The sequence below is a fragment of the Pleuronectes platessa genome, chromosome 9 (genome assembly GCF_947347685.1).
Source record: "Pleuronectes platessa chromosome 9, fPlePla1.1, whole genome shotgun sequence".
Taxonomy (NCBI): domain Eukaryota; kingdom Metazoa; phylum Chordata; class Actinopteri; order Pleuronectiformes; family Pleuronectidae; genus Pleuronectes; species Pleuronectes platessa.
In genome coordinates this window covers 28,189,028-28,208,713 of record NC_070634.1, presented here as the reverse complement: position 1 = coordinate 28,208,713, position 19,686 = coordinate 28,189,028, and the positions used below count along the sequence as shown (strand labels likewise).

Below are 19,686 nucleotides of genomic sequence, written 5' to 3'. Positions count from 1 at the left end.
TACGGATTAAAATACACGTTTGTGATGTATGCGTCTGAATAATACACATTCATGATATTAAATAATATTCATGGTAGAAAATGCAGGTATAGTGCTTAGTGTCTAATAAAACCAGAGATAATTTTACTGCGCTCTTTGTGTCTGAGTCCCTGAGATGGACATCTAACCCTAACACCTTCCAGATCATAGACTATATAAACCACAGACTATATAAACCACATACTCTATATTGACTGTAGAACATATCAAAACCAATGACTGTATATAAACTATAGACTGTATATAAACCACAGACTATAAACCAGCTTGTGTCTGATCATATTCATTCAGATTAATTCATCATTTGGGTTCAATCTCTTGACCCTTGACTTCCTAGAGCCTGTTTATTGAAAATCTTCAGTGTGACAAAAGTCACGTGATAGTTGTTGTGTCGTACATGCAGAAAATCGTATTTTTGATCTTTTAAAAGAGTATTCTTTGTCTATATGGGATATATTTTTTGTATTTATAGTAAATTCGTCTACTTTTTATATTCAGTTACACTTAAATGCCACTTACTTATAGCACTTTGTAGTTTTGCTTTATTTTGGAGAAATTGTAATTTCTAGATTCTTGTTGTTCTAGGTCTGTGCCCAGTTGAGACAACAGCAGAGAAACAACGTATGATTTACAGTCAGGCACGTGTGAGGGCAGCTGTGTGTGAACTCGGGGTCCTGACGCTCGGTTCAATGGACGTTTGTTTTGATTCTTCACCGTCGCGTTAAATTTAAACTGCTCAAACTGACGTCACTGTTTGGTTTAATAGTTTGATCTAAAGTTGCTTCGTCATTTTTAAGGAAGTGTTTATTTTTAATCGTTTCTACGTTACTGAAATCAAACCATAGTAAGTATGCTAAAGTTAGCAGCTAACCTTCAGTTAACGTGTGTATTTGAATGAATAATAACTATTATTAATACTAGTACTAGTACCAGTCTGGTAACTGGTCAGTGATCTGACTGGAACAGAACAAAGACGAATCCAGTTTGTTCTGAACATTCACTTTAAACATCTTTCATCAGTTCATGTCCGAGGTGGTGAGACAGTCTCTGTCCGAGGTGGTGAGACTGTCTCTGTCCGAGGTGGTGAGACAGTGTCTGTCCGAGGTGGTGAGACAGTGTCTGTCTGAGGTGGTGAGACTGTGTCTGTCCGAGGTGGTGAGACAGTCTCTGTCCGAGGTGGTGAGACTGTGTCTGTCCGAGGTGGTGAGACAGTCTCTGTCCGAGGTGGTGAGACTGTGTCTGTCCGAGGTGGTGAGACAGTCTCTGTCCGAGGTGGTGAGACTGTGTCTGTCCGAGGTGGTGAGACAGTCTCTGTCCGAGGTGGTGAGACAGTCTCTGTCCGAGGTGGTGAGACAGTCTCTGTCCGAGGTGGTGAGACTGTGTCTGTCCGAGGTGGTGAGACAGTCTCTGTCCGAGGTGGTGAGACAGTCTCTGTCCGAGGTGGTGAGACAGTCTCTGTCTGAGGTGGTGAGACGGTCTCTGAGGTGGTGAGACGGTCTCTGAGGTGGTGAGACAGTCTCTGAGGTGGTGAGACGGTCTCTGAGGTGGTGAGACGGTCTCTGAGGTGGTGAGACGGTCTCTGAGGTGGTGAGACAGTCTCTGAGGTGGTGAGACAGTCTCTGAGGTGGTGAGACAGTCTCTGAGGTCTCACTTGTGGTCCTGTCTCCAGGTGAGACATCGTGTGGACGTCCAGCTTCTTCAGCGGTGAAGGAATCATGGAGCTTGCGTACGTCTGTGAGTGGGACAGACGTCAGAGGAGCACTCACTGTCCGTCCATCCCTCTGGTCTGTTCCTGGTCCTGCAGGAACCTGGTGGCCTTCACCACAGACATGAAGAACGACGACGACGACAAAGGTACTGACCTGCAGCACTGACATGACATCATCATCTTGACACATTGTATAAAACAATCCTGAGTTTAATCCTGTGTCTGTGTTACAGATGTCAGTCACATGATCCACATCATGGACACCGAACACCCGTGGGACATTTATTCGATCAACTCTGGACACACTGAGGTCATTTCCTGTCTGGAGTGGGACCAATCAGGTGAGGTCTTCGCTGATCAGGAAGTATAGACTTGTCTTTGTTGTTTATATTTGTGTTGATACATGTATTGATGTATTGGTGTGTGTGTGTGTGTGTTGAGGCTCAAGGCTGCTGTCGGCCGACGGGGACGGTCAGATTAAATGCTGGTCGATGTCGGATCACCTGGTGAACAGCTGGGAGAGCGTCCTGTCCAGCTCTCTGGATGGAGATCCCATCGTGGCTCTGAGCTGGCTTCATAACGGCGTCAAACTGGCGCTGCACGTGGAGATGGTGACGTCTCGTAGAAACATGTAGAGAAATGTGTCACATACATGTCAGTGAGGTCAAAGGTCCAATGACTCATGTCCTTGTCTCTTACTGCTTCAGTCGGGTTCTACAAACTTCGGGGAGAAGTTCTCTCGGGTGAAGTTCTCTCCATCTCTGACCCTGTTTGGTGGGAAGCCGATGGAGGGCTGGTTGGCTGTGACTGTGAGCGGATTGGTCACGGTGTCGCTGCTGAAGCCGGGTGACACTCTGTTGACGGCTAGCGAGAGTCTGTGCCGGCTAAGAGGTCGGGTGGCGTTAGCCGACATCGCCTTCACCGGAGGAGGGAACATCGTGGTGGCAGCGACCGACGGCAGCAGCTCGTCTCCCGTTCAGTTTTACAAGGTCTGAACCAAAACACGCCTGATTATCTATCATCAACACACCAACGTCCACTGACATGGGTCCTAACCAGCACGTGTCCTGTGTTCAGGTGGTGGTGAGCGTGGTCAGTGAGAAGTGTCGCATCGACACTGAACTGTTACCGTCGCTGTTCCTGCGCTGCACCACCGACCCCCTGAGAAGAGAGAAGTACCCGGCGGTGACCCATCTCAAGTTCCTGACCCGAGAGAACTCTGAACAGGTCACTGGTTTGAACTGAGACAACTAGTTATTCATTCATCTATATGTAAAGCATCAAATCATAAATGTGTGTGTGTGTGTGTGTGTGTGTCTGTGTGTGTGTGTGTGTGTGTGTGTGTGTGTGTGTGTGTGTGTGTGTGTGTGTGTGTGTGTGTGTGTGTGTGTGTGTGTGTGTGTGTGTGTGTGTGTGTGTGTGTGTGTAGGTTCTCCTCTGTGCGTCTCATCAGAGTGGCAGTATTGTGGAATGTTGGTCTCTGAGGAAGGAGGGGCTTCCTGTCAACAACATCTTCCAGCATCGCTCACCAGTTGGTAAGATACCAACAAACACTGGTTCTGCTGATGTGAAGACGTGATGAGCTACGCTAACGCTTGCACCCCCCCGTTTGTCAGTGGGGGAGAAGCAGCCCACCATCTTGAAGTGGAGGATCTTGACCACCACTAACGACCTGGAGCGAGTCTCGGCTGTTGCTCTGCCCAAACTGCCCATCTCCATCTCCAACACCGACCTGAAGGTGGCGTCAGACACCAAGTTCTGTCCTGGGCTTGGTAAGGAGACTCCAACTGTTCACACACCGCACCAGGAAAAGCAGCCAAAGTTTCAGAAAATGTCCAGACTGTAACGTCTGCATTTGATTGGCTCTCTTCTTATTTTAACGTGCAGATGTTTGAGGAATATGGATCTTTATTCATTCAGTGTGTTTGAATCGTGACTCTCCTCCTGCATGTTCAGGTCTGGCTCTGGCTTTTCATGATGGAAGTATTCAGATCCTCCACCGTCTGTCTCTTCACACCATGGGCGTTTTCTACGGCTCCTCCTCCTCATCCAGTCAGCGACCCGGAGAAGAGTCGGCCATCAAGCGACAGCGAACCGGAGGTCCTGCTCTCCACTTCAAGGCCCTTCAGTTCTCCTGGACGTCTCTGGCTCTAACTGGAGTCGACAACCACGGAAAGGTGAGGAGACGTGAACCTGGTGAGCCACAGCAGTCGCAGGGTCGGAGTTATGGTTCACATATGATCAATATATGATAAAGACCGAAGTCGCCTCAGTAAAGAATCATGTCAGATTTATATAGGGCTATGGTTGTGACTTAAACTGCTCTGATTGGTGGAGACAAACATCCTCAGTACAATGATTCTCATTTGACTCGTCTAGAGCACGGATCTAACCCTAACCCTATGGAGTTAATGGAGTGGAATTCATCATCAAATCAAATTGTATTTGTATGGCCCATATTCACAAATTTGTCTCATAGATTTTAACAAGGATCAACTTCCTCTGTTCTTAACTCAACACGAGTCAAACACAAAGTGACCAGTGAATGAAGCTCAGTCCCGTGTGAGGATCCTCTCCCAGGACACACACTGAACACATCCACACAACAGGACTCACTACATGACAAGAACCAGTTTGTATCTTCATGTTGAAAGTGTTTCTACGTCATGTCTGATGGAGATGAAGGAGATGAACTGAGGAGCTCCTGATGGTGGAAGATGTGAGGAGACATGTTGTGTATCAAGAAGTCTGGTTGTGATCATAGTCCTCGATCAGCTGACACCATCACGATCCACGATGTGGCTGCAGCTTTGATCCTGGATCTGATGAAGCAGCAGGACTCTGGTGAAGAAGTCACGTCAGTAACATGTGTTGATGAGACATTAATGTGATTGAGATGGAGAAGAGGAAAGAGAAGCTCCATGTGTCACGTGACCCCGACCTTCTAAACCTACAGCAGCAGAGCTAAGGTCCAAGACAAACCTGGACCGGCTCCAACTATAACTTTATCCTACATGAAGGTTTGAATCTTCAGCGTACAGAGGGAGTCTGCCTCCAGAACTGAAGCTGATTCCACAGGAGAGGAGCTTGAGGCTGAAGCTCTGGATCCTCCTCTGCTTTCAGAGACTGAATTCTGGGAGCTCAGTGCTCCAGTGTCTCTGCGTCACTGGACTCGGTGCTCCACTGGTTGTTACTTTGACCTGATGAACAAACTGATTAACTAATGTGTCACATATGGTTTTGTCCTCAGCTCCACATGTTGCGGGTGTCGCCCTCTATGGGTCAGGTGCTGGAGATGAATACAACACTGCGCCACCTGCTGTTCCTGCTGGAATACTGCATGGTGACAGGCTACGACTGGTGGGACGTCCTGCTGCACGTTCAGTCGACCATGGTCCACAACCTGGTGGAGAAACTGCACGAGGAGTACATGAGGCAGAACCAGGCTCTGCAGCAGGTCAGCAAGGCATCATGGGAGCATCTGTCTTTTTATAAAACATTGTTAATTTAGTGACATTTCATTTAGCTGACACATTTATCCACAGTAAGTGCATCAACCACGAGGAAACAAACCAGAACAACAAGAATCAAGGTCAATTTTATTCAAGAAAGCCAAACTACAAAGTGCAACATGAAATTGACACATGACAACATTAAATCGCTACATTCATTTTTTCTAAAACTTTTTTTTAATTCTATGTGAATTTCTCTTGTTAATAAGTATGCCATATCAAGTTTTATTATTGAGCCACATTATTATTTCCAACAGAGATGTAATTTTATACCATCCATATTGAGTTTACATAGAACAACACTTATCAGAAACACGTTTATCTCATTATGATTAAAGTGTACGTTTGTCGTTAGCCCCGCCAGCCGGACTCGTATAGATTTGAGGACCTTGCTCTTTGAGAGTTGTCTTCTCACACATCTTCTCACTCACCTGATCTTTGAAACTTCCTTCGTGCTTTGTCTCAAAGTGGCGCCTAGCACTGGACGTTCGACACACAACATCTTCTAAACATAACGTGCACACATCACGGTCCTTATGGAAAACAAAGCCACAGTCTTCTGCCCATGAGGGCTGAAATGCCTGTGCCTTAGCTCTTTTAGCTAACGGGCATTCCACCACCAATACACCTGAGCGGCTGCACTTCACTGAGATTCATGTGGGAGAATGAGCAGCGCCGGCTGGAGGCCTCTTATTATTATTTAATGGAGATTGGCATCCAGCCTATGGCGCATTACTGGCACCTAGTGGCTGGGAGGTGTTAACATCAGTCAAACTAAGTAATACAGGCTGAGTGACGGCAAAACTTTTGAACATTTCTTGAATAATAAATTGCCTGTGTGCCATCATTGTGCCTGAGGCGGCTGCCCCCGATCCACAGGAGCAGTGAGGGAGAGAAGACTGTCGACTTTGATTTAAAGCAGTGATTTGACTTTTTCATTTTTAGTTTCTGGGATATAACTTAACATGTTGAAATATTAAAAAAGATGTGGGGTTTAATAAGTTTGTTTTTAACATTATATCTAAATATTTAAAACAGTGTTCTCTGAAATCATGTGACATCATCTAACGTCTTCTGACGTCACGTTACTTTGGAAACTCTCTTTTTAAGGTTCCTTCTCATTGTCAGAAACGGCAGCAGTAAACCACATTTCCCACAATGCCTCAGTGCTGCTGTGTGTTTCAGGTCCTGGCGACTCGTATCGTGGCAGTGAAGGCGTCGCTCTGTAAACTCTCCACGGCCACGGCGGCTCGAGCTTGTGACTTTCATGCCAAACTGCTGCTGATGGCGATCAGCTCGACTCTGAAGTCTCTGCTGCGCCCACACGTCCTCAACACGCCGGACAAGAGCCCCGGAGACCGCCTGACGGAAATCTGCGCCAAGAACACCGACACTGGTGATTATTGATCCGTGTTTTCCTCAGATATTGATTAGGGGCCTCATTTATAAAACGGTTCATAAGATTCTTACTAAAAGTCTACGTGCGCTTAAAGGCCAAAATAGCGTACGCTAAATAAATTCAGATTCATAAAACTGTGCAAACCTGAAAGCAATGTTCCCTTCATAAATCACAGTCCACATTGAAACGTTCATACATGACCAATCGGTTTTTATGGTGATTTATGGCATCAAGCAATGAGAAGAAGAAGAAACTTAGTGAGGTGGAGGTGAAGACGACAGTTTGATGGTCACAGCAGTGAAGTCATTCAAAGAAAATCCACTGAGTGGTAACGTGCTGCTGTTAAAACACTGAGTGAGAGGAAAGAGTCTGAAATATCAATGAAGCTTTAGAACTAGATGAAGCCTTTTCCACAGCGATTTACAATAAGCGCATTAACCATTATTCAAAATAAATTTCTTTAAAATTAATTTAAATCATGGTTGAAAGATAATTAAGTCTGTGACCATACTTTGTAGATTCATGATGCCGGAGCGTGATTCAATGATTTATCTTTCATGCGATTTTAAAGCTTTGATGTGTTCTTATGAAGTGTGTTAGTGATGTTTTTTATTTGTCGTCACACGTGTTCGGGGTCTACAGTTGAAAATTTGCCAAGCTGTCTCATTTACAGAATTGTTTATTCATGAGAATTGTCGTTGTAATTGTAGACCGAATAAATAAACAAATAAATAAATAAATAAATATAAAACATAAGTAGGATCTTAACCTCCACTCTGGGACATCATTTGATATTGGAAGTTGAAAACTACAGTCGTACTTATTAATATATGCACAATGTTATAGAAGATATTATGAAAAACTATTCATTTCGGTTCTTTGACTGATAATTAAAAAATGTTACAGTAATTTGCTTTAGGTTGTTTTATATCTTTCACAATTGAAGGTTCTTACGGAATAGTTATCTCCGTGAGAACAAATAACACTGTTGGTTTAATGTAAATGATGAAGCGGATCAATAATCTGCTTCTTACTTCCTCACGTCTGCATCATCATTTCCACGTCTCCGTAGGGTTAGGGTTCAGCGTTAGGGTTAGGGTTCAGCGTTAGGGTTAGGGTTCAGCTTTAGGGTTAGGGTTCAGCGTTAGGGTTAGGGTTCAGCTTTAGGGTTAGGGTTCAGATTCAGGGTTAGGGTTCAGGGTCAGGGTTCAGCTTTAGATCTCAGGGTTAGGGTTCAGGGTTAGGGTTCAGGGTTTAGGGTTAGGGTTCAGGGTTAGGGTTCAGCGTTAGGGTTCAGGGTTAGGGTTCAGCGTTAGGGTTAGGGTTCAGGGTTAGGGTTCAGGTTCAGGGTTAGGGTTAGAGTTCAGATTTAGGGTTAGGGTTCAGGGTTAGAGTTCAGATTTAGGGTTCAGGGTTAGGGTTCAGCGTTAGCGAAGCAGAAAAACAAACATTCTCCATCGTCTTTGTTTTCATATTTCCCAATGATTGCGTGCGAAGTGGCGTACGTCAGAAAGAAGCGTACGCAGCGGTTATACATGAGGCCCCTGGTGATTACTGATCTATATTTCCTCAGATATTGATAAAGTGATGATCAACCTGAAGACGGAGGAGTTTGTGTTGGACGGCCCCCCCCTTCAGTCGCTGCAGCAGCTCATACAGTGGGTGGGAGACTTCGTCCTCTATCTTCTCGCCAACCTGCCCAACCAGGTGAGCCACACCCGTCCCCCCCACACACTGTACACTTCTGAGTTGAACTCTGACCCACTGGTTCTGTGTCCGGCAGGGCTCCATGGTCCGGCCCGGGTTCGGCTTCATGAGAGACGGGGTGTCTCTGGGGATGCTGAGGGAGATGTTGGTGATGATCAGGATCTGGGGTCTTTTGAAACCTGGGTGTCTGCCCACGTTCACCGCCACGTCCGACAACCAGGACAGCATGCAGCTGCTTTTCCGACTGCTCACCAAGCTGTGGCTCTGCTGTAAGAACCTTCCCATCAGACCTTGTCCTCGCAGCACAGACCAGGTCTGATCCGTCAGGACCAGGTCCTCGCAGCCCAGACCAGGTCTGATCCGTCAGGACCAGGTCCTCGCAGCCCAGACCAGGTCTGATCTGTCAGGACCAGGTCCTCACAAAACAGACCAGGTCTGATCCGTCAGGACCGGGTCCTCGCAGCACAGACCAGGTCTGATCCGTCAGGACCTGGTCTGATCCGTCAGGACCGGGTCCTCACATTTCAGACCAGGTCTGATCTGTCAGGACCAGGTCCTCGCAGCACAGACCAGGTCTGATCCGTCAGGACCAGGTCCCCGCAGCACAGACCAGGTCTGATCCATCAGGACCTGGTCTGTGTCTCAGACGCAGCAGTGATTAGCAGCTGTTGAACTTACATCAGAATAATGTGTTTGATCGGTCACATGATGTTAGTCATCACATTCACTTTGTGACCATGGGAATCAGACGTACACGTGTGATGTTTGCAGATGATGTGATCGTCTGTTCTATAATAGTTAATTATTTTATGATTTGTTTATTAAATATTCAAACAGCTGACCAACAGCTCTGATTTCTGTCTCAGCTCGGGACGACGGCCCCCCCCAGGACCCTGACGAGACGTTGATAGACGAGTGCTGCCTGCTGCCCAGTCAGCTGCTGGTGCCTGGGATGGACTGGCTGCCGGTGAACGACGGCGTCATCGTGAGGCTGCAGGCAAAGCACCCGCTCAGACTGCAGTTTGGAAAAGCTTCATCTCTGCCCGGAGGAGGAGGCTCCGCCCCCGGGGAGGTGTTCACCAGGTAACACAAACCTGAGTCTCTGAGTCCGAGAGTCCTAGAGGCATCAGCTGATGATCCTGTAGCTTCCTGTCAGGATATATTTTATAGTGGTGAATGTAAATCAGTCTTGTGTGTGTGTGTGTGTGTGTGTGTGTGTGTGTGTGTGTGTGTGTGTGTGTGTGTGTGTGTGTGTGTGTGTGTGTGTGTGTGTGTGTGTGTGTGTGTGTGTGTGTGTGTGTGTGTGTGTGTGTGTGTGTCTGTGTGTGTCTGTGTGTCTGTGTCTGTGTGTCCCTGTCCCCCTCAGGAGTCCTGGTCCTCAGAAGATGGATCACCTCCGCTGTGTTCATATGGGAGTTTGTCCCACTGAGGAGAGCAAAGCCTGCACCAGGTGAGTTCACAGGAAGTGATGTCACAGCAGGACGTGATGTCACGTTACCTGTCAGGTTCGCATCTCCTTGACAACCCTACACTCAATCACAACCTGAACAGACAAACTGAGGAGGTCAGTTGAGTTGAGGACGACATCATGAACATCACAATGTTGAGCTACAGTCACTTCCTTCTCCACTGATCTAAGTTTGGCTGCACTAGCAGCAGAAGCAGGTGACGAGTTCCAGAACAACGCTGCAATGATCAGCCATGTTTGTTTTAATGACACAGGTTCCTTGCTACGCTTTAGTAAATGGACTAAATGGAGACTTAAGTGTGAATGTACTCTGTGTAGTGTCCTGACAGCACCTGAAGGCAGCACTAAAGAGAAACTTGAGAGGCAAATGTCGTTTGCATTGCGACTATACAGGGTCGTCTTGCCCCCCCCCCCCTCTAAAGAGGACCAAAGGGACCCAAGAAGAAAATGGGACAAGAAGTTGTGGTGAAATATCCGGCGATCAAAGTTGACTAGCAGCTAAAGCTCCGTCCTCACTGAGTTCACTGTCATGTGACGATTGAGGTGACATCACACAACCCCTAGAGAGCTTTGTGTTGTAGAATAGAAGATTGTGCTCCTTTGTGTTTCCTGATGTGAACATGAGCTGATGAGGAGCGAATGAAGAGCTGCCATCTAAACTCATGACTCTTTGTGTGTGTGTGTGTGTGTGTGTGTGTTTGTGTGTGTGTTTGTGTTTGTGTGCGTGTGTGCAGGTGTGGCTGTGTGACGATGCTTCGCTCTCCCAACAAGACGAACGCCATGAAGCAGTGGGAGCAACGCTGGATCAAAAACTGTCTGTGTGGAGGTCTCTGGAGGAGGATACCCCCCGCACTGCTCACCTGACCCCATCTGACCTCACTTGGAGGTCAAAGGTGACCAGGTCTGGATGTTCTGATTCCATTACACCACTTCCTGTTAAACAGTCTTCACTGGTTTGGTCTGAAGTGGACCAGGGTTCAGAAACCTCTTATGTTTTTATGATCTCTGTTCGTTTGGACGATTGTAAATAAAAATCATTTTGTAACAAAACTGTTGACAAACGAAAACTGTTTTCTGTTGTTTACCTGCAGCTGTTTGAGGTTTGTTTGTTTGTTTATTTTGGTTGTTACCGATGATATTTGTTGATGTGCTCTGTGAATATGTCCCAGAACGGACAGGAAGTGACGTCACCTCTGCCTCTCTGGCGTTTCTTTGGTAGTTTGACTCTTATGATCAGATGATGTGGCCCCTCGTTAAGATCTATGAGACAGACTGATTGTCAACGAGACTATTCAAATCAACACACAGATGCTGATGGAACTGAACACATCAACACAACAACAGGATTCAATACATGAGAAGAACCAGTTGGTAACTGCATGTTTAAAGTGTTTCTACATCATGTGTGATGGAGACGAAGGAGCAGATGATCTGAGGAGCTCCTGTCAGTGATGGTAGAAGATGTGAGGAGACATGTTGTGTATCAAGAAGTCTTGATAAACAACAGAACCCCCTCAGTCAGATCTTCACGGATACAGATCAGCCTTCTCCTCTTTATGGATGACATCAAGCTGTATGCTAAGAGTGACATCAACTCACTGATCCACCAGAATCTATAGCAGTGATATTGGAATTGCACAGAATGCAACATAACATGTTCAGCACAGCTAAGAGACCGTGGAATCCCAAAGGCCAAAGGAACCATGAAGAGGCCACAGAGGAAGTCCTTAAAAGTCAGCTGATGGACAGAATAAGGTCCATCACCACAGACACCAGTCATCAGCTTGTGTCATAACCTGGTCAGAGGAAGATATGGAAGCTCCTCCCTATGATGAAGGGTTTCCCCCCAAGTCCCGCTCCCTGAAGCTGGACAGCAAGAGGAAGGAGGGGGCCGAGGACGAGTGGGAGTCAAAGCCACCATTCAGAAAAGGGGCAATGAAAATCCAGCACTATCAGGAAAAGATGGCCCAAGTGACCAGCTGCTAAATTAATACCTCAGAAGTAGAAACCCAATGATGAAGAAGAGGAACCATCACGGAGGGACCAACCCCTGTAGGGTGTGTACCAACGACAAATAGGGGAAGTGGCTGATATCAAGGGATATGACCAATGGTTGGAAAAGGTCTGACAGACAGCACTGAGGCATTAATCATGGCAGATCCAGAGCGGCCCGGGTCTCCCACAGGGACAGGGTCCAAGGTGTCGGCTGTGCAGAGCTGCCCCAGAGGAAGTCCAGCACAGTATCTGGGACAGCGTTCACTGGGAGGCTCAAGTAGACATCATATCTCCACATGTGGGGTGCAAGGGGATTTTTTTTTTTCAAATAGGTTTACATGTTTACCATGAATCTGATTAAAATACACTTTGTTTTATTCAATTTTATTTATTTCCGTTTGTTAAAGAGGAGGAGGCACTAATCACCTGCCATACTCTGCATATATATATATATATATATATATATATATATATATGTATATGTCACACACACACTCACTCACTCACACAGTTATACTTACACACATTCACAGTCACACAGACACACAGCCCGTGCAGCAGCAGAAGCGGGCACTGGTCTCAGGTCTGTGGAATTCAAGCAGAAACGGAAGCAGAACAGCAGCTGTTCACATCTGCAGCTGCAGCGAGAACGTGACGAGAATCAAGCGGATCGATGATCTGAGGTGAGCGGGAATTTTACCGCGTGTGCGTGCGTGTGTCTGTGATTTTGAGTGTCTGTGTCTGTGCATGTGTCTGTGGGTGTCACAGTGTGTTTATGTGTGCGTTGCGTGTGTCTGGGTGTCACAGTGTGTGTTTATGTGTGCGTGCGTGTCTGTGTGCGTGCGTGTGTGTGTTGTGCAGAGCCACGTCCTGACTCATTAATCAGCAGCTGAACATTTCATACAATAAAACACGGAACATTCCCGGTGTGTCCGTGCGCGTGCGTGTTGGTCTCTCCCTGTCCATTTAGTACATGTATGATGTCTGTCCGCTGATTGGACGGAACATAATTGACGAAGATGATGATGATGATGATGATGAAGGTGATGATGAGGATGATTATGATCATGAAGATGATGATGAAGGTGATGAGGATGATGATGAGGATGGTGATGGTTATGATGATGATGAGGATGATGAAGGGGATGATGATGAGGATGGTGATGATGAAGATGATGGTTATGATGATGATGATGATGATGAAGGTGATGATGATGAGGATGGTGATGATGAAGATGATGGTTATGATGATGATGATGATGAAGATGATGGTTATGATGATGATGAAGATGATGATGATGATGAAGGTGATGAGGATGATGATGAGGATGGTGATGATGAAGATGATGGTTATGATGATGAAGATGATGAAGATGATGGTTATGATGATGAAGATGATGAAGATAATGATGATGATGATGGTGATGATGATGAAGATGATGTTGATGATGAAGATGATGAAGATGATGATGGTGATGATGATGATGATGATGATTTGATTGTGTAACAGATTCATCAGGATGATGATGATGAAGATGATGATGATGGTGATGATGATGATGATGATTTGATTGTGTTACAGATTCATCAGGATGATGATGATGATGAATTCGTCAGAAAAGTTGAAGAAGAAACCTCCGAAGGACAGTTTGACTCTGCTACCATGTTTCTATTTTGTGGAGGTGACAACACACACACACACACACACACACACACACACGTGCCGGGTGCTGAATCCTTCCTGAGAATCTAGAATCTAGGTTTCTTCATCATTTGCTTAACTTGCTGGACCTGTGTGTGTGTGTGTGTGTGTGTGTGTGTGTGTGTGTGTGTGTGTGTGTGTGTGTGTGTGTGTGTGTGTGTGTGTGTGTGTGTGTGTGTGTGTGTGAGTGTGTTTAGCTGCCCATTGTAGCGTCCTCCATGGTCTCTCTCTACTTCCTGGAGTTGACGGATGTGGTGCAGCCGGCTCAGGTCGGTTTCCGCTGCCACGACCGGGAGCTCAGTCTGCCGTACGTGGACGGAGGAGACGAGCTCATCCCGCTGCTGATGCTGCTGAGCCTCGCCTTCGCCGGACCTGCTGCCTCGGTAACACCCCCCCAGTTCACACCGTGTTTCCAATAGGCTGAGTCCGAGGGGGCGAGGGACTGAGGGTGCGCTTGTTTTATGAATCAGATCATGGTGGTTGAAGGTGTCATCTACTGCCTGCAGTCCAGGCTGAAGCTGCGCCGGGCGGAGGAGAGCATCAACGCCGGAGGCTGCAACTTCAACTCCTTCCTGAGGAGGACGGTGCGCTTTGTAGGTACGTGTGGACCGCTGCACCACCTGCACCACCTGCACCACCTGCACCAACTGCTACACCTGCACCACCTGCACCACCTGCACCAACTGCTACACCTGCACCACCTGCACCAACTGCTACACCTGCACCAACTGCTACACCTGCACCAACTGCTACACCTGCACCACCTGCACCACCTGCACCAACTGCTACACCTGCACCAACTGCACCACACGCACCACCTGCACCACCTGCACCACACGCACCACCTGCACCACCTGCACCACCTGCACCACCTGCACCAACTGCACCAACTGCTACACCTGCACCACCTGCACCACACGCTGTGTTAAACCTACAACAACCACCACCCTTCTCTCTCTCTCTCCAGGTGTGCATGTGTTTGGTCTTTGTGCAACCGCTCTCGTCACTGACGTCATCCAGCTGTCGACAGGTTACCACGCCCCCTTCTTCCTCACCGTCTGTAAACCCAACTACACTCAGGCCGGAGTGTCATGTGACAAGAACCCGTATGTCACCAAAGACATCTGCTCCGGGCACGACCAGCACGCCATCATGGCCGCCAGGTCAGTCTCTTTCGTGATCTATAAATCTAAAGATGGATGACAGGGGCATCTGGAGGCCGGAGAGTGGACGGCTCAGGGCCGGGCACAGGAAGGGTTAACTCTAACACACAGGGAAAACAGATTGTACAGGAAGTCAGGGGCAGGCTGCTTTATCCATGTGGGCCTCACACCACAGGGGGCGCTCTGAGATCAGAAGATTAGCAGGATCTAGATTTGGCTGATGTTTCTATGCCGGGTTAGGGTTAGGGTTAGGGTTAGGGTTAGGGCTATGCTTGTCCTCCTCAGGTGGCTGCTGACTCCAACGCAGCTCTAGATACTGAACTCTCTCTAGATGAAAGTAAATCAGATTTTTTTTTTATCTGGTTTAAGAATGTTTGTTTGTGTAAATCCCAGATTGATAGAATAAAGTGATCTTTTGAAAAATCTAAACAATCTCTCTCTCTTTCTCTCTCTCTCTCCAACAGGAAGACGTTTCCTTCCCAGCATGCAACTCTTTCTGCCTTTGCTGCTGTTTATGTGTCAGTGAGTAAAGTTTGATCACATCGTTGACAAACTGACGCTTTATTTGGAAAATCTTCAAAATCTATAATCCACAATACAGTCATCAATGAACAACATTATAATCAATAATGAATATGGAAACTTAAATATGAGACTTGATCAGTAAATCTTATTATAATGAGATAATTGATGTGTTATTGATCTGTGATCAATCTCTCTCTCTCTCTCTCTGTCAGATGTATTTTAACTCGACCATCTCCGACAGCACGAAGCTGCTCAAACCCGTCCTCGTCTTCGCCTTCGCCATCAGCGCCGCGTTATCGGGTCTGACGCAGGTCACTCAGCATCGCAGTCATCCCATCGACGTCTACGTCGGCTTCCTCATCGGAGCGTTTGTCGCCACCTACCTTGTGAGATCACTTCCTGTTCATGATACCTGCCTTGTCATGACGACAGTACACGTCAAACATACAATGACAACGCAACACAGCGTTAAACAAAATCCACTAATACAAATATTTTTGGGGTGTGTGAGTTTTCATTTGTTTGTTTATGTTTTTCCGCTCTTGAAGTTTTGTTTGTTTGTTTGTTATTTTCATAAAAAAAACTTTTAAGAAACGAAATGTTAACAAAACGTTGTGACCCAAAAGTTGAAATCAAGAGTTTCAGCAGATTTTTAGTTTGGAACTTTAACAGTGTATGCACTGTAAACATTTAAGAGTCATAGGTGTAGTCATAATAGTACTTGAGTAACTAGAGTAGTTACTTTCCACCGATGCTTTATGGTTTGACTTGTCTTCGTCCTTAAGACACTATTGTATCTCCGTCCTTCAGGCAGTCCACGCTGTGGCTAACTTCAAGTCGTCTGATGACAACACACAACCCCCGACCCCCCCTCCTCCAAAAGAAGACCCTCTTCGAGCGCTGACAGAACGAGGACACGAGTCCGTCTACAACAAGGGACCCGCCTCCGCCTCGGAAAGTAACGATGAAATTGCGGCCGTTCCACCCCCCATCGACCGGCTGGAGGGCCTGGGGCCCCTGCAGAGGGAGAAGGCCTCCATGGGGAGCCTGAAGAGGGCCAGCGTGGACGTGGAGCTGCTGGCTCCTCGGAGCCCAATGGGGAAAGAGAACATGTTGACCTTCAGTCACACGCTGCCGAGGGCCAGCATGAGCATCGACGGGGTCTTAGGGGCCAACGAGAGACCAGAGGACCCAGTTCAGCCGGTTCAATCAGTGCAGCCGGTGCAGCGGCGTCTGAAGGCCGTTCAGGTTCCCGTAGATCCAATGCGTTCGCAGCAGCTGGTGTCGGAGTGGAAGCAGAAGTCGATGGAGATGAGAGGCCTGAGCGCTCGTGATGAGGCGGAGCGGGATGCCAGTGAGGATGGATCGGATGTGGGCTTTGTGGGGACTGACGATGGGGGGTCTCAGGCTCCTATCTACCAACCTGTGGTGCAGTCGGGGAGGTCAGCTTCCGGTCAAAACCCTACTCCTGCTCAAGGGGGCGCCAAAGCTGTTGCAACTCCCAGACCACCACAGATTCCTGAAGCAGGACCCCCACCAGTGTCGCCAAAGAGCGCCCTGACCCGCGCCAAGTGGCTCGCTATCCGGGAGAAGACGAGTGGGGATGGGTCGGCCCGAGCTGCTGCGAACCAGCCACGACTCATGCAGGTCATCGCCATGTCAAAGCAGCAGGGACTCCTCCCCTCCTCCTCCGGGGAGAAGTCCTCTGAGACCCCCTCCACCTGCTCCGGTGCCTCCTCCAAAACCAACTCACCGCACTACCGCCCCGCCTGTGAGCAGCAGCGGGAGGGGTCGGGTATCGTCACAGTGGATGCCCATGCCCCCCACCATCCTGTTGTCCAGGCCCTGCCCCCTCCTCAGGCCCCATCCCTCACAGGTAATGGTAACCCGTGGGAGTTGGCGGGGTCACCCAATGGGGGCAACTCGCGGTACACCTACGACCTTAACAGCCTGGACCGAGGAGACGCAGTCGCACACAACAGCAGCTTCCGGCCACGCCGATCCACCTCGAGGTGCGCCACCATCAGCCCCGCCCTGCCCCCTTCTCACTCCCAGGAGGACATGTCGGTGGAGGCTAAGATCGACATGAGACGCAAGACGGCTCTAGTCCTGCTGGATCGAGAGATTCGTAACCAGAGTGACCAGGAAAACTATTATAAGAGTTTGCAGGGACGGAGGTTCAGGGATTAGTCTCTTACCCTTCAAAATAAAAGCCTTATTTTAAAACTGGTCACTAACAGTAAAGAGCCTACTCAGTGATGCTCGGAGGCTCAAGTGTGTCCATCAGAGACACTGTTAAAGTTATAATAATAATGAAACATTCAGTTGTCACACGTCTCACAGAATACAAGAAATCAAACTAGTTTAATGAATAAGTTAAATCAGAAACAGACTCCTGTCCCATGACGGAGAGTTGGAGGAGTGAATGTGTAGGGTGGGGTTGTAGGGTGGGGTTGTAAATTAGCCTGATATGGTTGGACTTCTTGAAAAAGGGAACGTTAGCATCACACACAGGCGCTGACGTTCTGTGATGCGACTCGTTTACTTTCACTAACATTAAACCCCGACTAAACATTAGCATTACCAATAGCAAAGTAAAATCAGTGACCCCCACAGAACAGAGTGATCGTATTCGTCCCTCTCGTCAGAATCGTGATCCAGTAAAATGTCTTCCTGACAACACGGCAGTGACTTTATCGGCGAGACGAGCGTCCACAGCGTCTCCGAGCAGGAAGCTGGAAAGTTTCCAGGGAAACTCGTTTCTCAATAAGTCAAAGAAAAGATTTGTGACGAAGCACAAACCTGAAGCGTGCAGTGAAGCCCCTGTGGTTGTTATCAAGACTCCGCCCACTGCCACTCGAGATCTTCACTGACTGTAAATTACCTGGATGAGTGTGTTGCTATAGTGATGCTCAGCATGTTGGTTTGTTTGTGTGCTGCTCTGTGATTGGTCGAGGCTGCGCGTCCAAGTGAATGTTTGTATTTATGAAAAATGGACCAGCTTGAGATTAAATATATATCTAAATAATGATATTCATAATTTAAAGACACATTCTATGATTTTAAAGTTCCATATCTTTGTTCCGAATATATCTTAAATAGGCATTTTAACCCATAAATACAAGTTAGTGTCATCTGCATAGAAGTTTGTCGGATGACAAATTTCTATGTTTCAAATCAAATCATAAGATTGAAAAATATTGACTTGTGAATCTGCAAATACAAAAACTTTGATGAAGTTTTAAAACCATGTTTATTAAAGAAGACCTGAAGTTGTAATTTGTTCGAAATGTTTTGAGCACAAAGTCAAACCTTTCAGAACAAAATTCATATGTTTGGATGTAATAGTGACCTGAAACCAAACGAGTGTGTCTGTAAATATGAGGCTGATGATTGTGTCTGTGTTGTTACTGTGTTTGTGTTGTTGCATGTCGACGGCTCGATATCCTCATCACCTCTTTTTTTTTATTCATGAAGACTCAAAAGAAGCTGAATGTAAAACGCATGTTTCTGTTAATGTTGTGACGGGAAATGTTAAAAAGAAAAATCTGCTGCTTTGAAAAATGAACGGAGGACGGATGCTGCATGCTCGTGGTCGTCTGATGAACAATAAAAAATTCCTACTTCTTCGACATGACATCCTTCAAAAGTAATTCAGTTTTCAGAATAATGTTCAGCAGAATATTGTATCATGTTTATTCAAATACTTATGTTCAAATGAAACTTTATTGTTCTTAAACAAGCTCCTGTTTAAAACTACAAAATGAATTTTTGACATTTTCTTTTATAAATTGTTTCTTTGGTTCAAATCAATTCACGACTTTAAAAACGTTTTTCTTTTGTTATTGTGTTTGAACTTTTGACTGAAAGTGGACTGATTTTTATTGTTGTTATCATGTCGCAAAATGTGGAGGACTTCATATTTTTATCCAATCAAATTGTATTTGTATAGTATCAAATCATAACATATTCCTCACGTTGTACTACCAGGCTTCCATAGTTTATTATTGGCTGTTAAATGAAAAACCTCTTCGTTTCACACAGCCTCAGATTCTCTTCTTCCTCCACGGGAGCATCTGGGTTAACCGACCAATGAGAGCTGAGATGAAAGACCTGCGAGCTGCTCCTTCACATACTGAGCTCAACTGACTGAGTCTTGATCTGCAGGCAGCTGAGGGGTGGAGTCAAAGAAACGCCCACATCAGCACTCTTTCTACATCTCGTAGCTCCGAGAGGAGAGCGACCAATCAGATGAATCCAAAGTTTAGGAAATCCCAAAGAACAATGAAATAAGTTCACTGAGAACTTCGTTACAGCTGAAAATGAAAACTATAGAGTGCAGTGACCATGTGTTAATGTCAGGAGAGAAATAAACAGATCTTTTTTCTTCTGTATTAATAACCACATTTGTTATATTTAACAAACGGGGGGGGGGGGGGGGGGGGGCAAAGACGAAGGGTTCTGATCC

The 19,686-nt window shown here is 46.7% G+C and overlaps 2 protein-coding genes across 2 annotated transcripts; both read left to right on the top strand.

The window, feature by feature from the left end:
- The first annotated feature begins 693 nt into the window (after positions 1 to 693).
- On the top strand, positions 694 to 10,883 carry med16 (mediator complex subunit 16). Its single transcript, XM_053430576.1, has 16 exons — positions 694 to 883; positions 1,709 to 1,893; positions 1,981 to 2,088; positions 2,189 to 2,358; positions 2,455 to 2,736; positions 2,825 to 2,974; positions 3,177 to 3,282; positions 3,364 to 3,519; positions 3,704 to 3,924; positions 4,998 to 5,204; positions 6,445 to 6,655; positions 8,232 to 8,365; positions 8,442 to 8,634; positions 9,232 to 9,448; positions 9,732 to 9,815; positions 10,568 to 10,883. The coding sequence occupies exons 2-16, from the start codon at positions 1,755 to 1,757 to the stop codon at positions 10,695 to 10,697; spliced, it is 2,508 nt and encodes an 835-aa protein (XP_053286551.1). The 5' UTR covers positions 694 to 883; positions 1,709 to 1,754; the 3' UTR covers positions 10,698 to 10,883.
- Positions 10,884 to 13,414: 2,531 nt separating this feature from the next.
- On the top strand, positions 13,415 to 19,487 carry plppr3b (phospholipid phosphatase related 3b). Its single transcript, XM_053430982.1, has 7 exons — positions 13,415 to 13,510; positions 13,728 to 13,913; positions 14,001 to 14,127; positions 14,498 to 14,693; positions 15,158 to 15,215; positions 15,431 to 15,604; positions 16,029 to 19,487. The coding sequence occupies exons 1-7, from the start codon at positions 13,421 to 13,423 to the stop codon at positions 17,406 to 17,408; spliced, it is 2,211 nt and encodes a 736-aa protein (XP_053286957.1). The 5' UTR covers positions 13,415 to 13,420; the 3' UTR covers positions 17,409 to 19,487.
- The last annotated feature ends 199 nt before the right edge of the window (positions 19,488 to 19,686 follow it).